The 15,146-nt window shown below is 34.5% G+C and overlaps 2 protein-coding genes across 4 annotated transcripts; one reads left to right on the top strand and one right to left on the bottom strand.

Annotated features, from left to right (window-relative positions):
- Positions 1-474: 474 nt before the first annotated feature.
- Positions 475-9,753, top strand: LOC145591121 (uncharacterized). 2 transcript variants are annotated; one of them, XR_014102248.1, is made up of 14 exons: positions 475-830; positions 973-1,137; positions 1,914-2,012; positions 2,127-2,252; positions 2,347-2,415; positions 2,499-2,595; positions 2,700-2,802; positions 4,348-4,552; positions 5,858-5,971; positions 6,662-6,793; positions 6,890-6,970; positions 7,289-7,405; positions 8,374-8,700; positions 9,158-9,753. XR_014102248.1 is itself a non-coding variant. In XM_081647525.1 (13 exons), exons 1-13 carry the CDS (start codon positions 729-731, stop codon positions 9,269-9,271), a joined length of 1,524 nt encoding a protein of 507 aa, XP_081503651.1. In that variant the 5' UTR covers positions 478-728; the 3' UTR covers positions 9,272-9,748. The 2 variants fall into 2 exon arrangements, 1 of the variants encoding a protein (XP_081503651.1); XM_081647525.1 differs by lacking the exon at positions 8,374-8,700 and having other exon boundaries at positions 478-830; positions 9,158-9,748.
- Positions 9,754-10,064: 311 nt separating this feature from the next.
- On the bottom strand, positions 10,065-14,346 carry LOC145592596 (phosphoglucan phosphatase LSF2, chloroplastic-like). 2 transcript variants are annotated; one of them, XM_081649101.1, is made up of 5 exons: positions 14,024-14,346; positions 12,256-12,461; positions 11,976-12,146; positions 11,559-11,774; positions 10,065-10,452 (listed from the first exon to the last, which is right to left on the bottom strand). In XM_081649101.1, exons 1-4 carry the CDS (start codon positions 14,286-14,288, stop codon positions 11,571-11,573), a joined length of 846 nt encoding a protein of 281 aa, XP_081505227.1. In that variant the 5' UTR covers positions 14,289-14,346; the 3' UTR covers positions 10,065-10,452; positions 11,559-11,570. The 2 variants fall into 2 exon arrangements, with proteins under 2 accessions (XP_081505227.1, XP_081505228.1); XM_081649102.1 differs by lacking the exon at positions 10,065-10,452 and having other exon boundaries at positions 11,555-11,774.
- Positions 14,347-15,146: the final 800 nt, after the last annotated feature.

A 15,146-nucleotide genomic window follows, 5' to 3' on the forward strand; every position in this document is an offset into this window, starting at 1 on the left:
CTGTTGGGAGTTTGGGACTAGGGGTGCTAATCGAGCGAGCCGATCACGAATTTAGAGGTGCTCAACTGGAATTGAAATTTTTCATTTGTGCTTGAAACTTGTTAAAATTGACACTTCCTTCTTTCTCTCTCTTCTTGCCATTACATTGTTTCCCTAATAATTTCAGTTTAGTAAAAATCAATAAATGTAAAGAAGAAATATAATAGAGATTCAGTAAAAATAATTTCAGTTCGGCAAAAATAATTTCAGTTCAGTAAAATTAATTTTATTTCATTAAAAATAAGGTAAAGTGAACGGATTTTTACTTCCTTCTTTCTCTCTCCTCTTGCCATTACATTGTTTCGTTTGTTATAAATCCTAGACATAAAGTTATCTCTACAGAGATACCAAATTATTTTTTAACTATAATTTTTATTCTTATATAGAGTTGCTCACGAGGCTATCCAACAAAGTTAAAATTTGCTTAACTCTTATTAATTAAAGTTAATTGTCGAGTCGAGTTCGAATCGAAAGGACTAGTTTCCGAGTCGATTTGAGTTGCTCAACTCGATTACCATCTGAGACTATTGAGATTTGTGTAGGAGCACAAAATTTGGGCTTATACGGAGTAACAGTTTTGCTTCATAGTTCGAATAAATTCCAGATACACTCCCAATTCTCGTTTAACATCTCTGATCAACCACTCTTCCCTGAGCTAATATCCCTTCAATCTCGAGGAGAGAGTAACAATGGCTGATCGCCGGCGACTGGCAGCATTTTTGTCGGCAGTCGTCGACGTCAAACCTCACGAAATCTCCGCGCTTCTTCACTCCGCTGGATCTTTCTTCTTCGTATGCAATTTCTCCCATTTTTTTAATTTTGATTATTCAGTAATTTTTATGATCTCATTTTCCGCCATTGTTATTGATTTTGATGATTGAAATTGAGTGATTATGTTTATGTTTTTGATTTTGATTTTGTTGAATTGGACAGATTTTGAGTGCGTACTTTGTGGTATTACCATTGCGAGATGAAGGAGCAATATCATTAGGGTTGTCAAATCTTCCTGAGCTTTTTATTGGATCTTTGGTTCTTACTTTGATTGCTGCACCTCTTTCTACATTGCTCTTTTCGTTGCCGAATCTATCCAAAGGGAGGGTATTGACTTTTTCGTTAGGTTGTGAACATTATTTATTTGATTATATTGTTTCCGAACTTAACTTATATGAACTTATTTTCCCGAACTTAACTTATATGAACTTATTTTCCCGAACTTAACTTATTTGGCACTGGATTTTATGTATGTGAACTCACTGGGCCGGGAACTTTAACTCATTTGAATTATGAACTGATATTTCTTGAAATAAGTGAAAATACAGTGCGGAGAAGAGTCAGAGTTAAAGTAGTATAATGTTGTTGTGTGGAGAATCAAAGGTTAATTGAAAAAGGTGTTATTGTTGCGTGTAGATTCAAGGTTTAATTGAAAGAGCTTATATCATGTTAATGGATTCGGCCATTTGGGAATCTTTTCTGTTGTTATGATGTGACGAGTGATGATAAATTATGAAACATCATTGAGTAATGAAATGATACATTCCAATCTAATCCCAAATTGGAGGAGTTGTTGAATAGAGAAAGAGCAGTTGTGTAATAGTGGGCATTCATTTCACAGTTTCACTTTGCAACTTGCTAATCTTGATATCAACTGTGATAGAAGTAGTCTTTTTGCTGAACCATTCAGTGTTTACTTAAAAAATACTGGTGGCTCTAGAAAAGTGAAGACCTGTTTGTTTAGTTGTAGAAAGTCTTGATTTATGTTTCTTGCTGTAATGTTTGTGTTACATGTTGTCTATCTGAGTTTAAAGCTTGTATTGAATCTGTGCACATATAGTTGTCTCTGTGCCATTATTCATAGATGGTTTTTAAAATTTCAGGCTCTGGTGTTGATACACAGATTTTTCAGCTTGTCACTTGTTGTATTCTTTGTTTTCTGGCATACTTCAACAAATGGATCTTCCACATCCAGTAATAAGGTGAGATAACTAATTCATTACGAGCAAATACTAATGAATGCAGTCTGCTTTAATGTTGAGGCTTTGTTTCACAATTTTATATTAGTTCTTAATGCTTCCCGTTTTGGCACTCAGGATTCAGTTGGTGTGCATTCAAAACATGATCAAAATGTTGGCGGTGAGCATTCCAATGTTATGCACTCTAGTTGGGATGACCTTTCATGGTATTACATCTCAGTGAGAATTGGTTTATTCCTTTGGGTATGGTTTTGTCCTTCAGCTCAAAGTTAAATGCTTGCTTCAGTGTTTGACATTTTATGATTCTTATTTGATTTTTCTTCTTTGCTTATTGAAGATTGCTTTGCTGAATTTGATAACCATCTCTTCAACATGGGCAAGAGTAATCGATGTTATGGATAGTGAGGTCAGTTACTATCCTCCTGTAATCCTGTTAATTAAGTGATGGATGCAGGCTTTTGTGATAATTTAACTTGGATTTGTATCCAGTCAGGTTCAAGACTGTTTGGATTTATTGGTGCGGGTGCTACACTTGGTCAGCTGTTCGGATCATTGTTTGCGACTGGAATGGCTTGGCTGGGATCTTGTATGTAACTGTCTTTTAATGACTTCAATTCTTGCAATGGATTTAATTTTTCTTTTTTTTTTTGTTTTTGTTTTGACACAGTCCTTGATCTCTGTTACTTTCAGTTTTACTCTTAGTAGCTGCTTTTCTAATGGAACTAGCTGCACAATCTTCTAAAGGAATTAGTCAAGACACATCCCATATTTCTGAGGAAGACACTCCGATGATGTAAGATAGTGTTCCAGTTTTCTTTTCTTTTGTTAATCTCTTGTCTGAAATTTAATGATTATAATGGTATGAGTGTATGACCTAGCTAACTTCTATGGTTCCAAAGCCCTATGCCTTTGAATGAACTCAGGGTACGAGATTTTAAAAAAAATGTCTATTGTGGCCTTTGGTGTGATAATACTAATATACAATAATTGAACTAATAGGCTAGAGATAAGGATGATTAATTGGATGTGCAATGTTACATGGAGAGATAAAATGAGCAATAAAATGATTTGAGACAAGTGAATGTTATTTTATTTGAAGGAGCGCTCTAAAATTTTTAAGATATGGATGCCCAATGTCACGTCAGTCCCAATTTAATTGATTTACAAAAGTTGGTCAGTCAATTCCTGGTAGACATTTTCTGAAACCCAGTTAACAAAGAGTATTGGGGATTCAGTTAGGCTTTATGCAGGGTTATCAGGAATACTCAAGGTCTATATTCACATCTGGCCTATAGAATGTGGGTATGGGTAATTGCTAATATGGTCTAAGTAAGGAGACTACACGCGTTTGGGCTTTGAAGTGAATTTATCTCTTTATTTAGAAATTTGTGTTTTTTTTTTTTTTTTTTTTTTTTTTTTTTTTTTTTTTTTTTTTTTTTTTTTGAAATTTGTGTGAATTTTTTTTTTTTTAAAAAAAAAAGTAGATGTGTGCGAGTTCTCTTTGGAAGAATAAATTTTCTACAAAATTCCCATAATAATATAAAAAGTTAAATTAATATTACCTCTGTTCATATTATATGCAACTTTAGGGTATTATTTGTTATATATTAAATATTCTAAAGTTGCAAATAATATGAAACGGAGGTAGTATGTGTGTTCTAACTCTTATAGTAATAAACTAACAAACTTTTAAGACTTCATACCCTCTCACTCTGGATGGTAATAAGGGTTTGGGGGAGCGTATGGAGAAGTAATGTTTTACATAAAAAAAAGGGAATATGAAAGATAAGTTTATATAGCTTGTAACTTGTATTGCATTTTGTATATGGCATCTGCGCTGACTCTGCTGTGTAATTTTTCTGCTGCAGTCGGGGGCATATAAATTGAATGTAATCATGTTTGGAATAGTGCACAAGGATTGTAGGATTGGTAGTTTATGTACATGGAGCTGCTATTATCTGAACTTAATTGCGTTTCTTGGAGATATTTTGGGTAGCATTAGTCTTAGAGAACTTGAATTTAGATTTGTACCAAATCAAATAATCAATATTTTTAATCTTTTTTTTGGAGCTACTTAATTTAGCTAGAGGCATAAACACTTGTATCCTAGATAATTTTTGGGTAGCATCAGTTTTAGAGAACATGCATTTACATTTGTATTTAAATAATTTTTCAATTCTGTTGTAGGATTTGATTTATTCAGTAAGAAGCATTATCACATCTTTTTCCAGATAATGTTCTGACTGTGTTGGTCTATATGACTTAAGAGGAGAATAACTCCTCCTAATTGAACTATTCAGTATTTCAGAATCTTATTATTTTGACTTGCTGTTCATAGTAAACTGGATGATGAACAAAGTGGAGCAATAAAGAAAACATTGACGCCCAAGGAATCTTCTCCAAATTTTGTTTCTTCTCCAAAAAATCCTCAACTTTTGGCTATGTTGGATGGCTTTAGGCTTATACTCTCCTCGCCTTATTTGATATATGTATCACTGTATCTATGGATGAGTGCCGTTGTCTCATCATTCTTTTACTTCCAGGTATGATAGCTTGTGTCTCATGGCAGTTTAATTGTGTTTTATGCATTGGTGCTTTGCGACAAATTTGCAATCAAAACTGCCCATATTTGGTGGCAATCACTTTATCTCTGATCTGTTTTTGGAGGATGATTTTGTGTGCTAAGGTACTTTGTTGGCCTGAGTGATGGGGATAGAATTTTTCTGGTTTGGTTGTATTGGAACTTTTCTTTCGTGAAGACAAGGGTTTAGGCCTTTAGCGTTTAAAGTTTGATGGATACAAGACTCTGATGGCTTCCAACTGGCGCAAGTCCTATTGGCACCAAATGACATTTGTAGTTTTTAACTTTTTTTCCGTAAAGAATGGTTGAGTTTCTCAGTTAAGGCATCTCGGCTCCCACCCTCCCCACCCCCCACCCAATTCTAAAGTTGGGAATTGCGATTGAGGTTTGCTGATAGAATTTTATTACTTTTCTGTTAGTAATTATTTTATGGTGCTTTAGTGTGAGAATTTATCGCTAGGGAAGATAGGAATATGAGATTTCTCTTTGAAATCACCAATTTTTATAACAGATTCTTGATTGAGAAGGGGTTGAGTTGCCATGTTTTTTAAGGGCTCTCGATATTTCATCTCTTTAATGACTATGATTTAGCGCGTATGACAGAAGATTACATCTTGATATTTCTCTTGCAAGCACTTAGCTCTTCTAGGCTTATAAAGTGAAGTTGTTCTGAAGTGCTGTATTTATACTAACATATGATGTAGATCCATATACATGATTTGCTCCTTCCCCTTGTGTGCTTGTCATGTCCATGAAAGAAGGGCTGACATATTTTATGCAGAACGTTTGTTTTATGTTAGGTAGGACCATAGGAGATTTAATCTCTCCAGCAACTTTGCTCGAGTATTTCACGACAAAAGTATTCTGGCTTTGGGAGGGAAATGGGTTTTTTTTTTTTTTTTTTTTTTTTTTTTTTTTTTTTTTTTTTTTTTTTTTTTTTTTAATTACCATCTTCTCTTATCCTTGCAGTCAGAAATATTAGCCCCATACAGTACTTAGGAATAAATTGCATTTATCTTCATGTTTAGGATCAGGCGATTTAATCTACCTTGAGGCATAGTGCTGCTTGACCCTTAGGGGAACTTGTTCGTCTGACTTATGTTATTCCAATGGTCCAATGCTCTATGTTTCATTGGCATTCTTTCTCTTTTAGGTGGACTGCTGATCTATGAGCCTTATATTTGGTTTTCTTTTTACTATCAATTATATTTCTCGTTAACTAAGTCACATTAATTTTTGCTTATTATGTTATTTACTGCTGTTGCAGAAAGTTTCTATCATTGCCCTGACAACATCAAGTGCTGCTGGTAGAATGAAATTGTTTGCGGAGATCAATAGTTTTATTGCCCTTTTCATATTTTCAGGGCAAATCACCTTAACGGTATGCTATGCTAATTTATGGAGTGGCAAAATGAGATGCATATTGTGGAAGTATTCAATTTTAATTTTAAATTTGTGGTTTTATCTGAAAATTGAAGTAGTATGCAAAATAATATGTTTGCAACTTCATTATTGACCTTTGCTGAGACACTAGGCCTCTGTTCTGGATGCACCTCAAGTCTTTTATCTACACCTTTGCATTTCCATATTCCTAATTTGATCGCTTATTGAAAGCATAATCATATATTCATCTATGCCAAAGAGTGTAATGTCAAGGTGGAGCTGATTCACACGATATTGACCTAATTTTGCTTATGTGTTTATCATATATTCATCTTTGATGTGTTCTGTTGCATTTAGGTAGAGGTGACTGGTGAGGCTTTCTCTCCAACCTTTACTTAGCTACCTATACCTAAAATGAATTTCTACAATGTCATCAAAAGTTGCCTCCTTCCCCAAATAGATGTCCCACTATTATCTCACGATTCAGTTTATAATGCTCTAAAATGATTTTCTGTTCCTGTCATGTTAAAATGTAAATTGTTTTTTAGCTTCCTAACTGCTTAGTTGTTATATATAAGCCTTTGACGTCAGTTCGGTGCAAATTTATGATTTTTATAAGTGAGACTTTTATTTGTAATGCAGGTTATTGGTATTGCTAATGCAAATGATATTGTGTTTACTAAAACAGGGTCGCATACTTACTGTTGCTGGGGTCACTGTTGCTATTAGCTCTGCTCCCTTAGCTGGTTTACTCAATTTAGTTGCTATATCTGTATGGCCAACTTGGATTGTCGTTGGTGTTTGTGAAACCCTGAGGAAGGTTTGTAAATTTACTGTATTTAATTTCACAAATTGAAACTTTATTTTAAAAGGATACTAATGAATAAGTCATTGCTTCACATTCTCCCTTCTACAGGTTGTTATGTATGTTGTAACTAGGCCAGGAAGGGAACTCATGTTTACTGTTGTTTCACAGGAGGAGAAATACAAAGCCAAGGTACATATAAATTCTGCATTGAACATGAACTTAAAAATCATAGTTTCTCAACCTTATGCTATTGATCGGTGTTATAATATATTAGGCTATGTAAGAAGAGTATACTTCCACCTATAAATTTTTACTGTAGTAATCTAGACATGAAAATTCACTTGAGGTTCCAAAGCTTCATTTAAAAAAATAAATAAATTTTGTTTTGGCCCTTTTCCTTGCCACTTTTTCAAAAGCTGTCACAACACAGAGATTTTGCTTTTTTTTTTTTTTTTTTTTTTTTTTTTTTTTGGTCTGACTACCTTTCTCCTTAAAATACTGATTCAGGTGTGCATAGATGTAATTGTGCAAAGGCTTGGAGATGCCACTGCAGCGGGGATGTTCAAGCTGTTTTTTGGATCTTTTGAGGGGAAAACATCAACTATATCACTCTACGCCCTTCCTGTAAGTCTTAATCTGCTTGTTTATGATATTTCAGAAGCAAATTTGAAAAGAAGCATGCTGTGGTTCCTTCTAATAATAAGTTTAGGTCTGCACCCCCCAAAAAAAAAAAAGGTTTAGGTTAGCAATAAGGTTTGGAATTTATTTGAAAAAGGGAAAAAGTCAACATATGTACACAGATGTTTTATTTTTTTATTTTTTTATTTATTTTTTTTTATTTTTTCAAATAAAATTTACAGCAGTCTGAAATTATTATCTGTGAATTCGTTTAAGTCCATGTTATTGGTGTATATTATTTAGTCCTTAGATTGGCATCTTACTACAACGTATTTGCTTGCAAAAGAGAAATGCTTTTTACTGTTGTTAAGCTAAAATTCTTGAAAAGGAGTTGAGAGGTTTTTTCGTCCCCATACTGCTGTCCTTGTTCTGTAAAGACTGCATTTCTATCTTTATTACTTTGCATTGTTGAATAATTTAAGTTCAGTCTAGAGAAGATGCCTGTATCCCAGCTCAGCTTAAGACATTTTTAGTACATTGATAATTGTCGCAAATTCCTCTATGTGACCTGATTAAACTCTGGCTTTGATTTAAACTTGTCCACACCTCTTGTAAATCTTAGCTCCACCCCCAGTAATAAGACACTTTTGGTTGAAGGTCATTTATAAGGATTTGGGATGAAGTGCCATCTGATTATTCTTTGTGTAATATATTATCCTTACCAAGCCACTAGATAGTATTTTCAGTTATCATTGAGGGTAATATGGACAAATTGTAAGTTTAAAGGATAATTTAAGAGCGGACAATTATTTTAAGTGGTTACGTAAATGCAATTCTCTTACAATTGTTAGCTTGCTTTAAATCTTCATTCCCTGATCCTCCTTATGTTGATTGAACCTTTTGCCCATGATGAACTTGAGGTGATATAGCTCTGTAGCTAACCAGTCACTTGACTATTTATGTCTTATATCTAGGTTGTCAACATTAAGGTTGAACAGTTGGCATAAAAGTATTTAATGTGTCCTGCCAACTGCTTAACCTTATTTGTTATCAAATTCCTTTGGACTGGAAGATGGCTAGATTTACAAGCTCACTGTGGTGCTCTTACACACTCATCGCTTGTTCCCACTCACAGGAGGCCTCCTGCCTCTGCAATGACTGAATCACATTATTTGCTGTAGTTGTAATGCCCTTTTATTCAAACATATGCTCTCCTCTGGCACAAACTTTTTTGTGGGTTGATGTGTGCCTACGTTATCTCACCTGTCGGATTCAAAATTTTCTGGATAGCGAAGTTGCAGGTATTCTGCTCTAAACTTAATCCAGCTATCTAGTTACGTAATTCTTCTGGGTTAAAACCCCTAGAAATTTCCCTTAAGTGAAACACTATCTGGTTTCTGCTCTCTGAGGAACATTCTCTGGGTAATCTTTACTTTTACCAGCGTTAACTTTTGCCAAAACTACTCTCCAGATAACTTATTAATGTGAACAAATGCTGAGGAGAGAACCCTCTGCATACCCGTAGGCCATAGCTTAAGATTAATGACGTGGATAGTCTTTGCTTTCATTCTTGTTATGAAATAATCCCTTATTCAATTATTCTTTTGACTATCATTTACCAGTATCTCTGATGTGGGAGTCACCCTCTTCATACGAGAAAGTTATCGAGTTAGTCAGCTTTTTGCTTCTAGAACTTGTCTTCCTTTTGCCTTCTCCTGCACTGATTAGAATTACTTATTTCTGTTTGTGTGAACATAGGTGTGTTTATTGTGGATGCTTACAGCATTACACTTGGGAAATCGACGAGAACAACTGGTAAAGCTTCAGGCTCGTACTGTAACCTCAGATTGTTGTGAAGATGGTCTCAGATGACATATGCCCATCTGCTGTAGAGTTGTAGATTGAACTTAGATTTAATGCAATCACTGAAAATTTTGTATACAAATTCTTGTAACCCCTTTTAATACAATAGAAGTAAAGATCTAAAGTTCTGCAGTAAAAATAAGGAAGTCTATGCTAGTATTTGTTTTTCATCCTAAATACTGTGCATCTTATGTTGGTCCTGTATCAACTGTAAAATTTACTTGGACTCGAGAGATTAGATTTTGTAAAACCACCTTACAATGATTAAATATAAAGAGATTTTGGGGGTGTTTGGCAATTGGTTTTTTGCCTAGCTTTTGGCTTTTTAGTTTGGACAAACAGCCAAAAAATATGTTTGGTAGTTGGCTTTTTTGTTGGCTTTTAAGCTAGCTTTTCCGCTTAAAGCCAAAAGCTAATAAGAGTAGCTTTTTCTATTGGCTTTTGGCTTGTTGGCCCACTTTATTACTAATAAATAGCTAACAACTATTAATAATTTTACCAAACACTTTTGTAAACAACTAGCTTAAACAATAACTTAAAAAGCCAACCCATACAGCTAATACTTCCAGCTAGTCAAACAAGCCAACGGCCAACAGCCAACCACCGATTGCCAAATAACCCCTTTGTAAATTTACTTGGACACAAGGTCCTGTATAGTTTTTTCGCGCAAAACCCCATGGCTTATGTTCAATCAATTTTTGTAACGACAATAAAATACAAAGCATGGTTTTGCAAAAACTGGAAGGTCATATGATTATATCATCACAACTCTTCATCCTTGCAGTATTATTATAAATATGAACATTCGGTCATTCATTACCACAAGAGATTACATATCACATTAAAGACACAGAGAAGGGGTGATGCTCTTAATCATTTTCTTGCCCATTTTTATTACACCTTTCCATCATTATATGGTAAACTATGAATAACAGGATACAGAGGTATGTTACACAGTTCCACTTCCATATGTATTCAAATTGGTGGAGCTCCACTGCACTGTAAAAGTGTTGGTGTAATGGCTATAGAGGACCACCATACCATTTCCTCAGCTACCTGTTCAGGCAAGTATTTTATGATGATTCCACGGTATTACTTTACTTTTTCAATGAGCAGTCTTATGATGATGAATGTAGAGAATCATTCTCGACTTTCCAGCACGCTCTTGCAGCTACGTGCTTTTGTTATTCCTGAAACCGACCAACAAAAAATTCAAAATCTACAAGAATATGAATGATAACATTTGTGTTTTATATGAAGACATTAACACTTGTTATACCAATTTATTGTATGTAGTTGCATTGTAATCCAACCATATTTAACCTGTTAGAATGTTAGATAGATATGTCCGTTTCATTTCAAATGGAGGCAAAGTATCAATTCTTAGGTTCACTGCGTTTCAAGGATCAAATTGGCAACAGGTTCTCAGTAATAGCAGGATTAAGGGCTTAAGGCAATGTAGAAATAGCATCTCCAATCCCTGCCACAGGCAGAAGTATTAGGGGGTAATGTTTATGAACACTTCCATAGGGCAGGGCAGGGCAGGGAAGGTGCTTTAAACTTGGGTTCTGCTCCTGCTTAGGCGAGGGTAGGGGATATCTTTATTGTTGAAGAGAGCCTTTGGTTGACTAAGGTCTATATAAATAATCAAGCATATGTTCACGTCTGAAAAAAATTAGCTTGCATAATTCTGCTTAATGCCTCATCCAGAAAGTTTTTACATATGCATCACCTTTCAAACTGACCATGCTAATATTTCTAGCTATCAGACCAGGAACCATTAGTCATAATTGGGTCTAAGGAAATCATCATTTCCTCAGTTTCATACTTGTATAAGTCCTAAAGCATTTTCTTCTGGACAGCATAATGCCAAGACTAGTCAAAAGAGCCGCGACCATGAACACCATCTCACATTGATGATTTTGTTTCTAAGTTCTCCTTTCTTATTTCCTTTTCCTTGTTCTATTTTTTTCTTTTCATGATGTTTTTTGGGAGGGGTGGTGGAGAAAGAGATGAAAAGTGACTGACCAGTCTCATGTATAAAGCTCTATCAATCTAAGCACTAGCCTAAAAAGCTGGTTATCTTGTTATATACTAAACCAAAGCTGTGGACTTAGCATTTGAACACAAAGTAACCAGCTCACAGCCCTGGATGTATGGCACTTGTGCGGTTCAATTGCAACAAACACGACAAACACATGTTGCCGAAGTTTCTGGACTCACAATTCAGCTATTGTACTTAAAAGAAAAGACTCCAAAACAATCTATCTTGAGCAAATTAAAGTGTGAAAGATACCGCGTGTCTGGTTCATGTTCCACGAAGGGCACGCACACGTTCCTGAATAAGCTTCCTTTCCCAATCTGATATATCCTCAAAAGCATGCTCCGGAAGATTCTCGAATGGCTCCTTCCAAGGGTCATTTTTAGCAAGATCATAAGTAGCTCCGCGTATTGCTTTTTTGTTGGGTCCACAAGGTCGTTTTGAAGTAAGTTCATCATATGCCTTTTTTAGCTGCTCCACAACCATGCAACACCAACGGATAATTTAGTACAAAATCTTAGCTGGTTACTAAACTAAACAAGTCCCCCATCATCACTATCACACACAAAAAGTTTGAATTCTGATCTTGTTTTTCCTTTTGGGTCATGTTATAGTTCATACATTAAACATTTTTACTAGCTAAGGCAACAAAGTTTGAAGTTGAGGACTTACATTCATGCCACAAAACCAGAACATATAGGTGATTGCAACAGCAGGAGCTCTGCCAAGTCCAGCAGTACAATGAACATATACCCTTCCTTTCCCCTCTGATATGGCCCACTCCAATGACGAAACAGCTCTGGGAAGCATGGTTCTAAGTGAATCTGGATCAAAATCTTTAGCCTAGTAATATATAAGAGAAAAGAGTCAAGAAGACTAAAAGAAAGTATTTCGCCTCCCTTGCCAATTTACAAGATATACAAGAGAGGAGCTGAGGACAGGATATTCTTACAGGCTTTCTCATATGACATATCCCAATCTGTTCACATTGTTTCAATATGGAATCAAAGTCAATCCCCCAATATTCAATGTCCTTGTCCTGTTGCAGGTTCAAAATGTATGCTACATTTTCATTTAGCTTCAGGTGCTCAATATCTTCTGGCTTTTGAGGCTGTGAGCCCACAATTAAGTTATCAAGTACCAAAGTGTAGTTCATTCCTAAATGACCAAACATAGCTATGCAATTATGTTACCATCTCTTATAAAATTCAAGTAAACAACAGCTAGAGCTTTTTTTTAGCAAGCGAAACAAGTCCATTACAAAAAGTTATAAATGTACATCATAGGCCAAAGCACTAGACCAAACCATATATATATAGTCAAAAGTTATTGAATAACAAAATGCTCTTCCAAAAGCATAGATGTGGTATCATTCTCATAGACAAGTCACCAAACTCAGTGGCATATTGATATCATGGTGATTATTTCTATCAAGAACAATACAGTTGGAAACAGATTTTTTTTTAGCAATGTTGATGATACATGTTTCATTTCCTTATTGCTTCTAGACAAAGTCCTTTCAAGATATACCAACGAAATGATCGTGACATATGCATCAAGCATTTTACCTTAGCAAGGAAGAGATATAGTTCTTAGTTATTTTAATGATACAAAAATGCACTGATTTTCCACAAAGTTTCTCTCAGTTGGGGCGGTACTTCTAATAATTTATCTTGGGACGCGTTTTATTTGGCAGTTACTGGATGAATTCCATTGGATGGCTTACCTTTTATTTACATCGAAAGCACATCTCAATATCACATAACGGCACATAGAGTTTCACAACCTAATGAGTCTTCCACTTATTTGAGGAGATGTTATTAAATTATCTATGGTTAACCTCATATAGACAATTGCTTTTGAACCCCCCTTCCCTGTCTTTTCACCTTTAACTTGCTTTTTGTCGAAAGATTAATGAGCCAATTAGTCCAATTAGTTCCATTACATCCTCAACGCTAAATGAATTCTTTATGCCAATATGATAAGCATGATCAATTAAACTAATATGATCATAAAGTAGCTTTCTTTGCCACAAAGCTCAAACATAATCAATTAAATGAAAGCATAAAAGGAAAAAGAAAGCCACGCTACATGTATCTTAACAAAATCAAATCAATGTCAATATTAACCGAAATGGCCAAATGCCTTCAAAGAGGTTGCCAACATTGATAGACGTTGGTTTCAACTGAACCTTAATCTTAAATGGCAACAAACATGCAATATGGAGTACTCCATTCATTATACATACTTCGAATAATTAGTACAAATTACACTATCAATGTGACTATTTTTACGGAGTAACTATTAAGTGCAAACAAATCCATTAATTATCTTCATAACGTCCAATGTAATTCAAAGCTACAAAGTAATTAACTTTGGTTCCATTAGAAAGTCACACCAATACATCATAAGGCAAAAGGTTCTAAGAGCTGGCAATGAGATATTATTCTAACCCCACTTAACAATATGATCATAAGACATTAACCAATTAAATCACCCCACTAATGAAGCTGAAGATAATGCTTATACTTTTCTAATCTATAATTAAAAAATTCACAATAAAAACCAATGAATCTGAATTTTCAACAACTTTTTATCAAATTTAACAAGCACCCAGATCAAATTTGGGCAAATCAAATCATATCAAACCCACAATTGATAATCTTAATAATAACATGATTGTACAAAAATCAAATCAAGGTATAAAATTAGAAACTGACCAAGTTCATGATGATATTCATATGGGTTCTTCATCATATTCTTCATGGCAATATTATACTCTTCCATCCTACTTTTCTTGGGAATTGTGATGGAATTACTTGAGGGTTTTTCTTCATTCTCATTACCAGATAATTTGCAGCAAATCCCAGATTTTACAGTAGCAGGAAAACTGAAATTGGTAATTAATTTTTTGCTTCTGATGCCATTTTCAAGTGAAAATTTTGTGGGTAATAAAGATAAGCAAGCTTTTCCAAGAGCTTCCATTTCACTCTCACTCTACTGTAGATCTTCTGGGCAAAAAAGTATTCTTTTTTCTTGGTTTTTTTTTTTGGCCACTTTTTCCAAACTTTACATGACACGAAATTGAAAACTGGACCTGGTCAATTTGTGGTTTGGTTCAATGTGGTTCAATAGATAAACAGCCTTAGCCTTAGAAAGGAATTGGGCTTTGTTGTGCAATGTATTCAATTGTGCCATTGTCACCCATTTGGGGGTATTTGGCATTAGGACTTTAGGTGTAGTATTTTGCTTAGCAAGTTACCATTATAGATTTATAGCTAGGGAAACATTGGGTACCCGGTATCGTGTCAAAAGTCCATTCTTTTCCAGTATTAATTCGAAATTGTTAATAAAAAAATAAAAAAAAAATTAGTAAAAAATATGCGCTTAAATGTAGAACTAGTATTGTTGAGACTGTTTGGACTCGAGACCCACAAAACACAAGTAGCCAATGGAATCCCAGTTTTAGAATTGGGTATTTGTTCAAGTCGATAAAACTTCATGTATATTTCCTTTCAAAAAATAAAAAATAAAAAAACCTCGTATATATTTAATTCTTAAATGAGTAACCTACAGGCTACAATGCTTAATTTGAGTGACAAAAACAAGATTGCTTATTCATAATCTATATAGTCACTTCACAATATAACAAAAGCAATAAGACAAAACTATCTAATTAAATTTTTTTATTTTGGTTGAAAAGATATCTTTTTGAAACCAACAAAAAAGACTTTATTCTTCTTAAAGCTCACTTTTATTGTTTAACAACGTTACCGAAATGGGTGTGGAAAATTTGAACCTGTGACCTATCGTACACAAATCATTGGTCATAAACTCTTAGCC

The sequence above is a fragment of the Chenopodium album genome, chromosome 18, assembly GCF_948465745.1.
Source record: "Chenopodium album chromosome 18, dcCheAlbu1.1, whole genome shotgun sequence".
Lineage (NCBI taxonomy): Eukaryota > Viridiplantae > Streptophyta > Magnoliopsida > Caryophyllales > Amaranthaceae > Chenopodium > Chenopodium album.